The sequence below is a fragment of the Symphalangus syndactylus genome, chromosome 14, assembly GCF_028878055.3.
Source record: "Symphalangus syndactylus isolate Jambi chromosome 14, NHGRI_mSymSyn1-v2.1_pri, whole genome shotgun sequence".
Lineage (NCBI taxonomy): Eukaryota > Metazoa > Chordata > Mammalia > Primates > Hylobatidae > Symphalangus > Symphalangus syndactylus.
Genome location: NC_072436.2, coordinates 23,557,396 through 23,575,993, shown reverse-complemented (window position 1 = coordinate 23,575,993; position 18,598 = coordinate 23,557,396). Strand labels below are relative to the sequence as shown.

The 18,598-nt window shown below is 40.5% G+C and overlaps 1 protein-coding gene across 8 annotated transcripts in view; it reads right to left on the bottom strand.

The window, feature by feature from the left end:
- Window positions 1-18,598, bottom strand: part of HELZ (helicase with zinc finger) — a 177,959-nt gene that overhangs the window by 134,357 nt on the left and 25,004 nt on the right. For 7 of the 8 annotated variants that reach the window (XM_055243309.1, XM_063617485.1, XM_055243311.2 and 4 more), the window contains 3 exons: window positions 15,918-16,145; window positions 13,229-13,265; window positions 613-737 (listed from right to left, as the gene is read on the bottom strand). In XM_055243309.1, the coding sequence (XP_055099284.1) occupies window positions 613-737; window positions 13,229-13,265; window positions 15,918-16,127 (372 nt within the window). In that variant the 5' untranslated portion in view covers window positions 16,128-16,145. Of the gene's footprint in view, window positions 1-612; window positions 738-13,228; window positions 13,266-15,917; window positions 16,146-18,598 lie in introns of those variants that run through there. The other variant, XM_055243312.2, reaches the window with a different exon arrangement.

Genomic DNA, 18,598 nt, shown 5'->3' with positions numbered 1-18,598 from the left:
AGCATTTTTAAACTCAGGCTCTGTTAAATCATATCTTCAAAGAAAATCACTTAGTTAACCTAAATTATTTTAAAGTATCTACAATTCTTATACATAATCACAAACTACAAGAATTATTAAACATCAGTTTGGTCTCGAAAAAAGAGCAGGGGCTCACACCTATAATCCCAGCACTTTGGGAGGCCAAGGAGGGAGGATTTTTTGAGCCCAGGAGTTCAAGACCAGCCTGGGCAACATGATGAGACCTCGTCTCTACAAAAAGTCAAAAATTAGCAGGGATGGTAGTGCGCATCTGTAGTCCCAGCTACTCAGGAGGCTGAGGCAGGAGGATCGCTTGAGCCCAGGAGGTTGAAGCTGTAGTGTGCAGTGATCACACCACTTTACTCAACCTAGACAACAGACTGAGACCTTGTCTCAAAAAAACAAAAAAACAAAAAAAAAAGAAAAGAAATAAAAGAAAAACGGGTACTATATCTCAGGATACTCATGAATTTTGCTTTCTAATAGGAAGAACTAAGAGAAAAAAAGATACACTTTTTTTCCCACAATATACCTAAGGAATCAAATAAAAATTTGTTTTCAGGCATACAAAATTAGAGCTTATCAACATACCAGGGACTCTCCTGTCAGTGACCTGGCAAGAATGGTGGATACAGGTTGGAGCTTCCCTTTCAGCTGCATGCAACAAAGCACTGCCCGAAATGCATCCTCTCCTTTGGCCACTCCTTCTCCCAGCACTGCCATGAAGGAACAACCATCATTAACCATATGACATTTAATGCACATTTTTCTTGATTATAGTATTAACACACTATCACAAGCATGGCTTTTTATATTCTAAAAGAATAACTTCAAATACTCTAGAGGGAAGCGGTGGTGGTTCTGTTCTGTCCAAAACAGGCATATAAGAACAAGAAAAAACATATGGCAATAAACATACCAAACTTACAACCAGTTGAGATCAAAATCACAGGAAGAATCAATCCTTAAGCTCTCGAGGGAAAAATACTGTTCAACCTACGAATTCTGGGTAAATGAGGGCTTTTAAATTGCAGACTTAGCTGAATAAAATTCTCATGTTTTTTACAGTGACATAAGACTGGGTGCCATTAAAATAAGTAAGAATAGAAACTATAAATCTCAACTAGATATTCCTAAGCAATTAAGAATTAGTCTTTATCAAATCCAACAAGATTTACTAAGAATCCAATTGCCCAGTGGCCACAGAAAATGCTGCCCAAATTGTTTGCAAGGGTTTGCAGATTTAATCTAACACAATCATGAGGATCATGTTTCTAACAAAACAGAATATACTCATTTTTATGCCATGTCATTTGAAATGACTTCTCACAGCAACTGCTAATGGTTCAATTAGTAGAGCAATCTGTATCCTTCTCTGCATTGCTAAGTCCAAGGTTCTATTATTAGTTTGTACATACTTTAGCTTCCTTTGCAAGAAAACAATTTGCTAAAAGAAAATATTTTAGAAATTATTTTTAAAATTATTTTCAAGGAAATGTTTTTTAGTATAACATACCATATATATAAAGTCCACTGGATCTGTTCATATTTTTGTTTTTATGAATATATCTTCTCATATTGTTTGATTACACAAACATTATAAAACTAATAAAATTCTACATAAAAGTTCATCATAATCTCACTACTCAACAAAGTTTTCACTTACTCATTTTCTCCTCCAATTCTGATCAATATTCACATAATTTTTACAATGATTGTAACTGATGCCAACATGACAGTTTGTATTCTACTTTTTTGCCCTCAGCACATTCAGTATTTTCCATGTGATCAGAGAGCTTATATTTATCATATTATTGGCTATATAATGTTCTATCAAGTAGATACATCAACTTATTTAATCCATCCCTTGTAAGATAATAATTCCAATTATTAACTATTAAAAATAACACCATAATAAAAATCTTTACATATACCTTTTATTGAATCAGATTACTAAATTGAAAGTTGCAGTCTCTCTGTATTTGACAGGGTTTTATTCAATAATTTTTAGTTTGGACAAACCTATTGTTTCAATCCATCCATATTACAGATCACTCATCTATTCAACAGTCACTAGGTAATTCTGTTATCTAGTGAAATTCCAACAAGGAGTTATCAAGTGAAAAACTCTAATAAGGTATCATTAAGAATGTCTTGAGTGTCTTATAAAGTTCCAAGGTAAGTGTTCATCTCCCTCAGATCTTACTATCCTAAAACTCTTCAAATCTGACCTTGGGCAAGTTACTTATCTCTCTGACCCTTAATGTGGCCATCTGTAAAATAGAAACATGTATAAATTTGCCATTAAAGATTAAATGAAACAATACAAGTAAAATGCTCTTGCCAGGCATGGTGGCTCATGCCTGTAATCCCAGCATTTTGGGAGGCCGAGGCAGGCAGATCACCTGAGGTCAGGAGTTCAAGACAAGCCTGGCCAACATGGTGAAACCCCGTCTCTACTAAAAATACAAAAATTAGCGGGCATGGTGGCAGGCACCTGTAATCCCAGCTACTCAGGAGGCTGAGGCAGGAGAACTGCTTGAACCTAGGAGGCAGAGGTTGCAGTGAGCCGAGATCGCACCAGTGCACTCCAGCCTGGGGGACAAGAGCGAAACTCTGTCTCAAAAAAAAAAAAAAAAAATTGCTCTGAAGAAAAATGACATTCCTACTAAGGTATGGATTAGTTACATCGCTATTTCCTCCCCTATCAAATGGAGGTGACAGTAGCTACTTCATAAGGTTGTGGTAAAGATTAATTATGCTAATTAGAAAAGTAACTAGCAGTCTCCTTCATAAGTAAGAATTCCCTACATATTACCTTCCCCTTCTAAAAATTTTACAGCAGTACTGAGCACTGCTGAGGAAATATCTTAGTTCATTTTTAGTAACTGGGATATTAAGAAACTAGTTGTCAAGAGCTGAAAAATGTCTGCAGGAATGAAAAAGTCTAAGAATATTTCAACTTCATATGATGATGTCATACTTAAAGAGTATTAAATCACATAACATTTTACAAACAGGTTTCATAGATCTTTGGTTTTGTATGAGGTATTTGCTGAATTTCATTTTGCAAGTTTCTTCCACTACATTGCTGTATGAATATCTTAATATTTGTCAAATTTATGTTTCCCTTTTTTCCATCTCTTTTTCAGACAAGAAGCAGTACTGACATACTTTCTTCCTGCTTCCCTTAAATGAAATTCAATTTATGTATGGGAGGATCCCATATAAAAAACTATGGCATAGAAATAGTCAATAATTATAGATAAAAACCTCTCCTGCTACTGTATCATATAACAAAATTAAATTGCAATGCTGCCAATCTAGTTCCTCATTACCTTGAAAAAGCTTGGGGAAAAAAAAAAGTATGGCCTACTGTATTATTAAACTTGTCTCGGCTATAAAAATTGAACTTGCCAAAAGAGATGACATTAATAATATAATCTTGAACAATTATAAAAAAGTTACAGCTCCTTGCAGATAAATTCTCTTCCCACTATGTGTGAGAGTGTACAGTGCGCACACAACTGTTCTCAAACTGAATTGTTCCTTTCTGTTCACTAGGAGTTACAAAGGAGGACTTCTGTCAGCTCGCTGTGTATCTTTTTTGTGATTATTTTCTAACACTTGAAATATGTCTTACTTAGAATGTTTTGGATTAGAAACTGAGTAGTCTTAAAGGAGTAATATTCATTCAACTGTTTTAGCAAAATACATCTTTGCTGGGGTTCCATAGCCTCTGGCTATCACAAGGCAAGGATTAACAATTAAAATGCAATTCCCTTTGCTTGTAAAGAATTACCTACTATAAGGAAAGTAATCTTAAAACAAGCTTATAGTAAATGTTGAGTACATATTCTCTACTGTTTTCAGTAATATGACCATATTAGGACTTTTTTTTTTTTTTGAGACGGAGTTTCACTCTTGTTGCCCAGGCTGGAGTGGAATGGCGCGATCTTGGCTCACCACAACCTCTGCTGCCCAGGTTCAAGCAATTCTCCTGCCTCAGCCTCCTGAGTAGCTGGGATTACAGGCATGCGCCACCATACTCGGCTAATTTTGTATTTTTAGTAGAGACGGGCTTTCTCCATGTTGGTCAGGCTGGTCTTGAACTCCCGACCTCAGGTGATCCACCCGCCTCGGCCTCTTAAACTGCTGGGATTACAGGCGTGAGCCACCATGCCGGGTTTTTTTTTTTTTTTTGAGACAGAGTTTTGCTCTTGTTGCCCAGGCTGGAGTGCAGTGGTATGATATCAGCTCACTGCAGCCTCTGCCTCCCAGGTTCAAGTGCCTATCCTACCTCAGCCTCCCAAGTAGCTGGGATTACAGGCATGAGTCACCATGCATGGTTAATTTTGTGTTTTTAGTAGAGACGGCGGTTCTCCATGTTGGTCAGGCTGGTCTCAAACTCCTGACCTCACGTGATCCGCCCGCCTCTGACTCCCAAAGTGCTGGGATTACAGGCATGAGCCACCACGCCCAGCCTTTTTTTTTTTTTTTTTTTTTTTTGAGAAGTCTCACTTCATCACCCAGGCTGGAGGGCAGTGGCATGATTAGGCTCACTGCAACCTCCGCCTCCTCAGTTCAAGCGACTCTCCTGCCTCAGCCTCACCAGTAGCTGGTATTACACGCACGTGCTACCACACCTGGCTGATTTTTGCATTTTTAGTAGAGACAGGTTTTCACCATGTTGGCTAGGCTGGTCTCGAACTCCTGACCTCAGGTGATCCACTCGCCTCAGCCTCCCCAAGAGCTGGGATTACAGGTGTGAGCCACTACACCCAGCCTAGGTTATTTCTTTTATCAAATCCTTAGTTACTTCTGAAGTGTTTTATTAAAAAGCTTAGCCTAATGAAGGTATTTTTTCCAAAAACTTTCCTAAAAATTTTTTTCATTACCATACAAACTAAATCCTTTAGTCAGTAATGATATAAAATCACTCACTGCTTAGATATAATCATGCTCTCAGAACTAACACTTCAGAAACTTAATTTAAAATGAAAATAAAGGCCGAGCCTATAATCCCAGCACTTTGGGAGCCTGAGGCAGGTGGATCACCTGAGGCCAGGAGTTCGAGACCAGCCTGGCCAACATGGCAAAACCCCACCTCTACTAAAAATACAAAAATTAGCCAGACATGGCGGCGCATACCCATAATACTAGCCTCTTGGGAGGCTGACTGCTTGTACCCAGGAGGCTGAAGTTGCAGTGAGCTGAGATCACGCCATTGCACTCCAGTCTGGGCAACAGAGCAAGACCCTGTCTCAAAACAAAAACAAAAACAAAAACCAGCATGGATGGATCTCAAGAGGACCGTGGTGAGTGAAAAAAAGCCATCTGAAAAGGTCATATGCTGTATGATTCCATTCCTATAACATTCTCAAAGTGGCAAAATTAGGGAGATGTAGAACAGATTAGTGGTTGCCAAGGGTTAGGAAAGGTAGTAAGGAAGGGTGGTTGAGTGTGACTGTAAAGGAATAGTACATTTCCTGAGAAAGAAACAACAAAAAAAGAAGTTTTTCAAAAAAAAAAATTGTAAAAAAAAATTGTCAAAGGTAGGAGGCAGCACAAGGGAGATCTTCACGATGATGGAGCAGTTCTGTATCTTAATTGTGTTGGTGGTTAAATCAGTCTACACATGATCAAAATGACATAGAATACACACACTCCTTGTACTAATGTTAATTTCCTTGTTTTGATATGGTGCCAGAGTTATGTAAGATGTAACAACTGGGGGAAAGTAGGTGAAGGGTACGTGGGACCTCTCTGTATTATCTTTGCCACTTCCTGTTAACCTATAATTATTTCAGAATAAAGAGTTTAAAATAAATACATAAAGCTTATATATATATAAATTTTTTAAAAATAGTTTGTAACTGGATCTAATAAAAAATGAATTAAGAAACGTTGTTAAGGCTGGGTGCAGCGGCTCACATATGTAACCCCAACACTTTGGGAGGCCGAGGTAGGAGGACTGCTTGAGCCCAGTAGTTCGAGACCAGCCTGGGCAACATGGCAAGACACCATTTCTACAAAACAAAAAAACACAAAAAAATTAGCCGGTTGTGGTGGCATATGCCTATAGTCCCAGCTACTTGGGAGGCTGGGGTGGGAGGATCACATGAGCCCCAGAAGGTCATCAAAGCTGAGGTGAGCTGTGATCACACCATGGCACTCCAGCCTGGGTGACAGAGTGAAACTCTGTCTCAAAAAAAAGAAAAAAAAGAAAAGAAAAAAGAAAAGAGAAGAGAAGAGAAAAGAAGAGAGGCAGGAAGGCAAAAAGGAAGGAAGGAAGGAAGGGAAGGAAGAGAAGGAAGGAAGGAAAGAAGGTAGGTTGGTTATTGAACTGCATTTCTATTTTAAAAGCCTGCGGAATTAAAAAAAAAAAACAACAACAACACTGTATGGCACAGGAGCTTAAATACGGAAATTCTTGTCTCCACCACACTAATATTATAATTATTTAAGTGATCCTGAGGCTCAATCTTTTTCATTTCTAGAATAACACAGTTCTTTTTGTGCCTGTTTTCCAAGTTTGTTAGGCTAAAGGAGATAAAAACATCTGCAAAATGCTGAAGTAGACCGGACGCGGTGGCTCAAATCCCAACACTTTGGGAGGCCGAGGTGGGTGGATTGCCTGAGGTCAGGAGTTCGAGACCAGCCTGGCCAGCATGTGAAACCCTGTCGCTACTAAAAATACAAAAATTAGCCAGGAATGGTGGCTGTAATCCCAACTACCTGGGAAGCTGGGGCAGGAGAATCGCTTGAACCCAGGAGGCAGAGGTTGCAGTGAGCCAAGATCACACCATTGAACTCCAGCCTGGGCAACACAGCGAGACTCTGTCTCAAAAACAAAACAAAACAAAGCTGAAGTATATATAAGTAGTAGTTGAGGATAAAGCAAAGCAACATGCCCTTTCAGATCAGAAAGACTTCAGTTCAAAACCACACTTCTACTCTGGACTGGCTCTGTGCTCTTAGGCAAGTAACTTAATCTCACAGTCTGTTTGCTCATCTGTAAAACTAGAATGATAATACAATTTGACTAAATAACATATTTCAGAGGGCCCGACCCTGTGATAATTTTAAATAAATACTGTTAACCGATTCGCTAAATATTTTTTCCAATAAAATTTTTAACTACCATAGAAACTATTTAATCAAAACTCTTCTGAGGGCCAGGTGCAGTAGTTCACACCCGTAATCCCAACACTTTGGGAGGATGAGGAAAGAGGATCACCTGAAGCCAGGATCGCTCAAGACCAGCCTGGGCAACAGAGCGAAACCCCATCTCTACAAAAAATACAAAACAAAAATTAATCAACTATGCTGGCGCACACTTTGTTGTCCCAGCTACTGGGGAGGCTGAAGCAGGAGGATCACTTGAGGTCAGGATTTCAAGGCTGTAATGAGCTATAATCGCGCCACTCTACTTCCAGACTGGGTGACACCATGACACTCCCATCTCCAAATTAACAAACAAATTATTCTCAGAAGAAAGGTAGTTACAGATACCACTTCCTCCCCCCGAGAGAGTACAGAAGTTTCAACCAATCACTTATCAATTTGCCTTTTCTAACAGTCAGCCTCTTTAACAGGGGTTGCTGATTACTGAATCATTTACTTCACAGGCCAAGTCTCACAACAATAAACATCAGTAGATGACCCAAGCCCCTTTGTTTGCAATGATGACTTCTTACATTAACAAAACTCTCAGCTAGGGTTTACAAATCTTACAGCCTCATAAAAAATTTTCATTGGTGTTTATGATGGTTAAGTTTAACCTACATATTACAAGTGGTACAATACTCTTAGTTGATAAGATTACATTCTTCTGATTTTACTTTCTCCATTTACCTCATTCATTTTTTTAGTGTAAAAAAATGGCCAGGCGCAGTGACTCACACCTGTAATCCTAGCACCTTGGGAGGCCAAGGCAGGCAGATCACGAGGTCAAGAGATGGAGACCATCCTGGCCAACATGGTGAAACCCTGTCTCTACTAAAAATACAAAAATTAGCTGGGCGTGGTGATGCATGCCTGTAGTCCCAGCTACTCGGGAGGCTGAGGCAGGAGAATCGCTTGAACCCAGGAGGCAGAGGTTGCAGTGAGCTGTGATCACGCCACTGCATTCCAGCCCAGCAACAGAACAAGACTCAAAAAAAAAGTAAGTTTCCTATATAATGACTGTTTGAAAGGCAAAAATAGAACCATTATTTCATCAAAGTTTTTGTGTTATGCCAAATACAATTGATGTTCAGACAATGAAAAGTGACTTAACTACCTCACTTATCCAGCGGTCGCTGGCTTGGCAATCTTCACTATCCAGAATACAACAAGGAACTTGGAACTGAAACCTAGGAACTTACAAAGGTGCCCATGAGTCCTCACTCAGAGTATGTTTACTCTTATTGAAGCAGAATTCCAACTTTAAAATTTTATAACCTTTCATCAGTTCCTGGTTTAAACAAATCAGCCATTTAAAAAAAAAAACTTTGGGGACAGAAAAACAGGTAAATTTGATTATGGAATGGACTTTAGACAGGTTAGGGAATTATTAGGGAATTACATCAATTCTATTATGCTAATAATAATATTGCAGTTATGCAGTCTTGATCTTATTTTTTAGAGAGGCATACTGAAGTATTTAGGGATAAATGTCATGATGTCTTTAATTATTCTTAAATATTTCAGAAAAAATGAAGTAAATATGGCAAAACATTAGTTGTTCAACCAAAGTTTTGAGAATATGAATGTTTATTATATCATTTACTCTACTTTCCTGTATGTCTTACATTTTTCATATTAAAAAAGAAATAACGGGCTGGGCACCGTGGCTCACGCCTATAATCCCAGCACTTTGGGAAGCCGAGGCAGGCGGACCACTTGAGGTCAGGAGTTCGAGACCAGCCTGGCCAACATGGTGAAACCCCTTCTCTACTAAAAATACAAAAATTAGCCGGGCGTGGTAGCAGGCGCCTGTAATCCCAGTTACTCAGGAGGCTGAGGCAGGAGAATTGCTTGAGCCCGTAAGGCAGAGATTGCAGTGAGCCAAGATTACGCCATTGCACTCCAGCCTGAGCGACAGAACAAAACTCTGTCTCAAAAAAAGAAGAAAAGGGGAAGGGAAGGGAAGGGAAAGAAAAGACTGTTTTTTTAATTCCATGATGAAGACTGCTGGTCTGATTTCCTAACCCACAGTAGGTCAGAAGCTGCAAGTGGAGAGGGAGACTAGCTGCAATGAGGCATGTTGAGAGTTGCAAGGAATGCAAATTGATAGCCTGACAGTAAGAGAACAGACATCAAGACTATGCTGTAAGGCCAAGGCGGGCAGATCACCTGAGGTCAGTTCAAGACCAGCCTGGCCAACATGGTGAAACCTCATCTCTACAAAAATACAAAATTAGCTGGGCATGATGGTGGGTGCCTGTAATCCCAGCTACTGGGAAGCTGAGGCAGGAGAATTGCTTGAACCCGGGAGGAAGAGGTTGCAGTGAGCCGAGATTGCACCACTGCATTCCAACCTGGGCGACAGGGAGAGACGCCTTCTCAGAGAGAGAAAAAAAAAAAAAAGGCTACACTGTATATAAAATGCAAACATAAGAAGTCAACGGTCTGGAGTGCTTAAACTATGAGCTATCCATGGCTATCCCTGAAACCATCTTAGCATTACAAAACTATAATTAACAGAGACTGAGGTTCACATGTTGTTTTTTATTACTGTCTAACCACAGTACTTCATCTTACACAAAAATAAAAGTTGAAAAGTTACTAAAAGTTGAAAAGAAAAAAATTACATGTAACAGCAGAACTCTACAACTACTAATATACATGTATAATCTTGGCCAATATTTCCAAATGTCTATTTCAAATAAACAACTCTGGATATACTGCTTTTGGATTTATTTTAAAAATGACCATTTTCCAGGCTCTTACTCATCACATAAAGGGGAACAAGGAATGTGTAGAATGTAATTAATGAACTCCTTCCTTATTGGAAGGTAACCTATTTTTCTCTTTTACACATAGCACTGCAATGAACACCAGTCTGCATACAATTTTTTCTCTCTTTCGGATTACTGACTTAGGATAGTATCCCAGAAATGAGATTAGTGGGTCAAAGGGTATGAATATATTACCAAGTTGCATTCCATTCCATACTCCACCAGTACCACAAAAGTATACTCATTTCATGACAACTTTATCTTAAGCATTAGTTAAACTTATATTTTAGTGATTCAAAAGTTGTGAAATAGCACCTAATTTTAAAATGGTAAGTAAAACAATTAACAGAATAATGCAACATTTGTCCATATGCTCCTTCGGCATTTACTTTTGTATGACTTTTCCTAAGTCACTGAACTTTCTAAGGCTTGTTTGTACATCTCCAAAACAACAAGACTGCATCAATTTCACTAGCACTCAGGGCAATGAAAACTGAAGAAAAAGGAACTATTTCTCACACATGAGATAGGCAAAATTTCAACACTGACAGGTTTCAGTGACAGATTACAGAGACTGGGCAGTCTCGTATATTGCTGTGGGTGTGTGCATCTGAAACTAATCTGACAGTGTCTATTAAAATTATAGGCCGGGCGCGGTGGCTCACGCCTGTAATCCCAGCACTTTGGGACGCCGAGGCAGGCAGGTCACGAGGTCAAGAGATCCAGACCATCCTGGCCAACATGGTGAAACCCTGTCTCTACTAAAAATACAAAAATTAGCTGAGCATGTTGGCACATGCCTGTAGTCCTAGCTACTCGGGAGGCTGAGGCAGGAGAATCGCTTGAACCTGGGAGACGGAGGTCACAGTGAGCCGAGATCGTGCCACTGCACTCCAGCCTGATGACAGAGCGAGACTCCATCTCAAAAAAAAAATAAAATAAATAAAATAAAATAAAATTATAAGTGTACATACTCCTTAACCCAGAAATCCAACTTTTAAGACTATCCTATAAAAAAAGGGCAACAATAAGAAAGAACATGTTTATTACAGGATGGTTTATAATGACAAACCAGGAAACTAGAACCACCTAAATGCCCATCAATACGGGAATGGTTGAATAAATAGCAGCACATCCACACCATGGAATATTAAGCAGGAATTGGAGCCAGTGTATTAATGTCGAACAATATTCATGGTATATTGATATGTAAGAAAGCAAGGTGCTAGGTGATGATCACATTATAACTCTTTTTTAATTTTTAAAGGAAAAACTCTGTATTATAAGCATTTATGTTTGTCACTGTAAAGGCACAGAAGACCTTTCTCATACAGCAAACTAATAACAGTAACTTCTTCAGATGGGGGAAGGACAAATTATTCCTCTATATTATTTGACTTATTACTGTTTGCTCATTGTAATTTTAAAATTCCCAGATAGCAGGGATTTTTTTTAAAGGAACATTCTACTAGATATCTCTTAATTTCTAGTTAACTCTCAAAGCACACAATTCTATGAAGTGAGGTGAACAAAGGTCACAGAATCTTTAATGAATGGTTAAATTATGTTCAATGGCCACAAGAGTATGTAATATAGTTTTGTAAGGTTTACAGCAAACATAGTTACTATTTCTTTTTTTTTTTTTTTTTTTTTTGAGACAGAGTCTCACTCTGTCACCCAGGCTGGAGTGCAGTAGCACATTCTTGGCTCACTGCAGCCTCTGTCTCTCAGGTTCAAATGATTTGCCTGCCTCAGCCTCCCGAGTAGCTGGGATTATAGGCGTGCACCACCATGCCTGGCTAATTTCTGCATTTTTGGTAGAGATGGGGTTTCACCATGTTGGCCAGGCTGGTTTCGAACTCCTGACCTCAAGTGATCCACCCACCTCGGCCTCCCAAAGTGCTGGGATTACAGGCATGAGCCACCACGCCCGGCCTAATACTTTTTAAAATGTTAACACAAAGGAGTAAGCAGGGAAAAAAAAAAAATTAACTCATGTTAAATACCTCAGCACCACTACCCCCAAATTCTGGATGAATGAAACATTGTATTATTCAAATCACTGAGCTCTGCAAACAATTCCACCAAATGTGTGTGAGAATGTACAGTGAACTCTTCTCCCACTCACTCCTAGATTCATTCTAGTAAACAGCAACAACCACAAAGAAAAGGATTCCTATGAGTACTCGAAGAGCAAGAATCTTATTAATCTCAATTTCCTGCCTGAAACAGGAGACCAGGTGCGGTGGTTCACGCCTGTAATCCCAGCACTTTGGGAGGCCAAGGCAGGTGGATCCCTTGGGCCCACGAGTAAGAGACCAGTCTGCGCAACATGGTAAAACCATCTCTACAAAAAATAAAAACATCAGCTGGGTGTGGTGGCACACATCTGTAGTCCCAGCTACTTGGGAGGCTGAGGCAGGAGGACTGCTTGAGCCTGGAAGGTAGAGGCTGCAGTGAGCTGTGATCACCCCACCCCACTCCAGCCTGGGAGACAGAGCAAGACTCTGTCTCAGAGAGGGGAGAAAAAAAAAAACAGGAAAAGTTACTAAAGAGCATTCTAGCTAGTCTCCTCTCTAAGAACGATCTTCTGATCAAGAAGGAAAGATATTTTAGGAGGGACAGGCCCATCCTTTCAATGTATCTGCTAAGCTTAACATTTTATTCAAGGTGAGTTTCTTAAACTTTGGCCCTTATGACTGGAACTATTCAAACTTTTTTTTTTTTTTGAGACGTAGTCTCACTCTGTCGCCCAAGCTGGAGTGCAGTGCTGCAATATCAGCTCACTGCAACCTCCACCTCCCGGGTTCAAGCAATTCTCCTGCCTCAGCCTCCCAGGTAGCTGGGACTACAGGCATGCGCCACCACGCCCAGCTAATTTTTGTAGTTTTAGTAGAGATGGGGTTTCACCATATTGGCCAGGCTGGTCTCAAACTCCAGACCTTGTGATCCACCCGCCTCGGCCTCCCAAAGTGCTGGGATTACAGGTGTGAGCCACCACACCCGGCCTCACACAAACTTTAAAAGGACACATCATCAATGTTCCCAGGAGAGTGACAAGAACTTAAACATTCATGAGTAAGAGCAATGTTCACAGGTATGCCCAGCTTAGTGGGAATGTCATCATCCAAATCAGTCAGCAGCCACCACAGTAAGGTGGGCTTTTTAAACATTATCATCACTTTTGAAATTAGCCAAAAAAAAAAAAATCAAACCTTAAACATTGTTCAATTCAATAACTCGAGTCTCATTTTTAAACATACCATGTCTACAATCTTCATCAGCTTGCACATAATTTTTCTGCAAAACAAAAATACAAGATAAAATTAAGTATTTCGAGAGCTGCTTTTAACAGAGATGTTATCAAAGGGAAACTTGGCTTTGTTTCAAAGTTTAATCATTAATGTTGTAAACTTACTATTCACAAGACAAAGCTAACACACGTGCCCTCTGAGGATTACAGGGCACTCTACAAATAAACGTCCCACTATACTCCCTAGTCCATGGACCCCCACTCCTACTCCTCACCTTCTCTAACCCTAACTCATCAGCACCTCCCTCCCCGCCAAAAGCTTTACTGAGAAAACTGAAGCTACAAGAAGAGAATTTTCATAGACTGTCACCACGTCTCCTCCCTTCCCAGCATACACTCTGTCTTCCTTCTACCTGTTAACAGACATACTACCATACTCCTTTCTAAAGTCAACCTACGCCTGTGCAGATCAACTCAGCCGCCTACGCAGGTACAGCACTCCAACAAGCCTCCTCGACTTGTCCTACATCATTAATTTTTTGCTTTTGATTGGTTCATTTCTATACAGAAATAGTTATTTCTCCCATCTAAAAAAATATTTCCCTTGACTTTATCTCTCCCACTAGCTACCATTCCTTTTTCTTTTTCCTTTTCCTTTCTCTTTTTTTTTCTCTTTAGTGTCTCTTCATGGCAAAACTCCTCAAGAGTTGTCTATGTTGATGTATTTCAATTCCTTCCCCCAGTTCTCTCCTAAGCCCTCTTTTTAAGCAGACTTTCACCCACTACTCCAAGCAAGGAAGCCACTCTCATGAGATCACCAGTGACCTCCACTGCATCCATGTGGACCCGCACAATTCACATGTGCCCACTCAGACACATTCTCACGGCTTTCTTGGCAGCTGCTGACACTACTCCACATTTCCTCACTTGCACACACTTCCTTCCTTCACGCTTCCAGGACCCCTTCCTCTCACACTTTCCCCTTTCCTCAGGGTTGCTCTTTAGGTTGCTTTGCTGGTTGTTGCTCTGCTCCCCAACCTCTTGACACTGCAGCGGCCCAAGACTCGGCCCCCAGTCCTCGCCTCTTCTCTATGACGCTCATTTTCCCGTGGTGATTCTACGCTGGCTCAAGACATCATATAGCACTTCTGTCCCACAGTCTTCAATGAATCTCTCTCCCAAATTCCATATGTGCATATCTGACTGCTTACTCAGCATCTTCAGCTGGGTATCTGAATGACATCTCAAACTCAGTACGTCCAAAACTGAACTCCCACCTTCCCCCACAAAACCTCCTCCCCAGCTGTAGCCTTCTAACCTCAGTTGAAGGAAACACCATTCTTCCAATTGCTCAGACAAAAAGTATCGAGGTAAGTAACTGTGACTGCTCCCCCTCATTCCCTGCATTCAATACATTAGGAAACCTGATTGCTTCTATTTTCAATGTATAAAACAAAACCTAGTTACTTCTCACTATCTCCACTGCTACCATTTTGATCTGAGCCACTCTGGCCTGGATTATTCTAATAGTCTCCAATCTAGTCTCCTTGCATCAACGCTTATCCCTTTACAGTTTATTCTCAGCACAAAAGTCAAACAATTCCTGTTAAATTAGATCACACCACTCCTCTGCCCAAAGCCCTGCAATAGCTCCCCAACTCACAGAGAATAAAAACCAAAGTCTTTACCACGAGCTAGCAGGCCCCACAGGCTTTAGTCCTCCCACCTCTCCACCGCGTGCACTCTACTCTGGCCACACTAACTTCTAGCTGCTACTCAAGCACAGCAGGCATGCTTCTGCTGCTGGGTCTGTTTCCGTTGCCTGCAATGCTCTTCCTCCAGCTTTACACATGGCTCACCCCCTTGCCTCTGGTTATCACCTTCTCAATGAGGCCTGCCTTGACCACTCTATTTAAAATTGTAACCCCATCTCTAACCCCAATATTCCCAATCTCCCCTGCCCTGTTCTCCTTTTTTCATGTGCTTACTACCTTTTAACAATCTATGGTGGGGGTTTTTTTTGTTTTTTTTTTTTTTTTTTTTTTTTTTGAGACGGAGTCTCAGAGTCTCGCCCTGTCGCCAGGCTGGAGGGCAGTGGTGCAACCTCGGCTCACTGCAACCTCTGCCTCCTGGGTTCAAGCAATTCTCCTGGCTCAGCCTCCTGAGTAGCTGGGATTATAGGCATGCGCTACCACATCTGGCCAATTTTTGTATTTTTGGTAGAGACAGGGTTTCACCATGTTGGTTAGGCTCCTGACCTCATGATCCACCTGCCTTGGCCTTCCAAAGTGCTGGGATTACAAGTGTGAGCCACCATGCCCAGCCAGTGTTTATTTTTTATAATGTTTATTGTTTATTTTCTGTTCCCCTACTAGAAAAAGTATCATAAAGAAGAGACTTCTTTCTCTTTCATCAACATATATATATATATATATATAACAAGAACCTACAACAGTGTCTAGTACACAGTACATACCCAATAAATACTTGTTGAGTGAGTGCATAATCCAAAATGCCCTAAAGTAGTAGAGTTTTCAAGGTTCAAAAACGTAGTTACCTTGCCATCAAATATATTCAGCAATCACAGCCACTTCACTCACATCTCTTTGGCCCAGAATTAGCTATTTGTATCATCACCACTCAATGAAAAAGGCCATTTTACATAGTTCAGCATTGGCTTATTGACAGTGTTTACTCACCAGTTGCAAAAATGAGGCAATTCTGTAGAGAAGACTCTCGATTTTGATGCGTTCTATTTCCAATGGACAAGGCCCTGTGAAGTCTGCCATGGAGTACTGGCCAAGAGAAAGAAGGGCCTCTGTGCAGTGCTTGAGGGCCATTTCATAGTCCTGCCTCTTAAGTGATTCACATGCTTGTTCACATGACTTTTCAGCTCTTCTGTCTTCCATGACTCAGGGACAAAAATCCTACAGACAGGGAGAAAGAACAAGAGAAGGTTTTTTAAACTTATTAATTATAAATTCTAGCCCCATTCCTATCTCAGCTGGCTTAATTATCTATCTGAATACTCTCAGCTAGCCTTTTGATCAAGGTCACAGCTAAGCAGCAGCTATTGATGCTACAAAATCTATACTTCTCTTTGATATTTTATGAAGTCTTTACTAAGATTCAAGCAAAATGTCAATCATAAGCCAGGATCATACCAACAATATAACAAATTTATAAATGAGGCAAATTTAGAAATGAAACATGACTGTGAATATTGCAAAGCATACAACAGACCATAAAGGATCCCCTTTCTTAACAAAAGGGACAGAAACGTTTCATATCCAAACCTCCAAATTTCAGTTTCCTAATTTCAGTCTCACAGTTCTGTGACCATGATTGCAGAAAACCAAAATCTATACCATGCAGGATTATTTCCCACCAATTAAAAAACTGTTTGGAACTGTTTGAACTGTCCATTAATTCAATTCAACAAACATTTCTCGAGGGCCAGGCCCTGTGCTAGCAGCAATGAATGCAAAGACAGGGCATGTCATCTCTGCTTTCAAGAAACTCAGATTCTAGCAAGACAGGCAAAGCACAAATGAACAATTACAAAAAAGACTTATTCCATCTGCCTAAAGGCATGAGCTGATTACAAAAGGTGAACAGGAGTTCACCATACAGATGATAGGGAGAGCAAATGCGAGCTTTTCAGAGAGAAGAGTTCAAGTGAAATCACCAAGGGGAGAAAATACACAGCCTAAACTCAAGGTACATCAAAGGAGTAAGAGAAGCTATGAATGACCTCAAATGCCACAACAAGAAGCAAGGGTTTTATTCCACAGGCAATGGAACACGATGAAATTTTTTAAATAAGGAAAGAATCTATCAAACATAAGTCCTACCAGTTCTATAAAGAACTGGTTAGAAATAGAAGAAATCACAGGCTTGCCACAGGGGAAGAAATGGCAAACATTGCCATTAGTAAGAGATCACTAAAATAGTCCAAGAAATAGCAGGAGTTTACACATTGTTTCTCCCTACCTATATCACTCATGGCAGGAGTGGAAAACGTGGACACAGAACACCGACATCCTTTGACCTGACATTCACAATACTGCTCCAAACAGTCACTCCTGCTGACCATCTCTGTCAAACTTACAGATTGCTTTCCGTGCCTGCATCCACCTTCTCTCTCTCCTGCTCCTCCCTACCTTCCACCTTAACTGCTGGCCTTACGGTACTTCTTTGTCCCTTCCGCCTGCCTCCAGCCTACATAGATGTTCTCTGCCAGCCTTCCCGGCTTTGATAATGACACATGGGCCCTGCCCTCTCCTCGCTGTGCTGTAGCCATCTGCTGCCAATAAACTGCAGTGCAAGATGGGGGGAGAAAAGTCATTGATGGGCAGCCCATAGACAGCAGCAAGAGGCAAGATGACAGACATCTGAAGAGGTCTAAGCCCCTTCAGCTTTTGAGATTCTTGGTCTACCAAAACAGTAGAAATAGCTAGGGAATGAGATAAGAAAGAGTTCAAAGAGGACTTCAACAGTATTTGTCAGCATTTGTTCAATATTGGGGATTTATACATGTGGTACAATATAACATTCCCTACTTTTCTCAGTTTGGAATTTTTAATTTTAACACTTTTTTTTGAGACAGGGTCTCACTCTGTTACCTAGGCTCAAGTAGAGTGGCACAATCACTGCTCACTGCAGCCTCGATTTGCCAGGCTCAAGCAATCCTCCTAACTCAGCATCTCGAGTAGCTGGGACTACAGGCATGCACCACCACGTCCCGCTAAATTGTTATTTTATTTTATTTTTGTATTGACGCGGTCTCCCTATGTTGCCCAGCCTGGTCTCAAACTCCTGGGCTCAAGCTGTCCTCCCGCTTCAGCCTACCAAAGTGCTAGGATTACAGGTGTGAGCCACTGCACCAAGCCTAAACTAACACTTTTAATATAAAAAAAAGAAATCTAACTGTGTTATTAAGATAACCACCCCCCCAAAAAAAAAAAAAAAGAGTACTGTATCCTTGGTCTTTTACGTGGTTTCCCTTTAAACTTCCTCAGCTTTCATTTGGGGGGGGCTGTTAATTCCCAGTTTAGTTTAAGGGTAAGGGGATTTAAATAAGTCACAGTTGGTATGTATGCCTGTTACACAAACATACATTGATGTGGGTGAAATCAATTGTTCAACAAAAGTCAAAAATAATTTCTGTATCACTACAGCAATGTTGCCCATTAGACAAAGAGTGGCATTACAAAATAATTACTAACTTATGATATAGTCCAGATATAAAATATCAACACTATTAACATTTTGGGCTCAATAATTTTTTGTTGTGGGCCATTCTGTGCATTATAGGTTATTGAGCAGTCATTATCCCTAGTCCTTACCAGCAGATGCCAGAAGCACATCCCCTGACTTG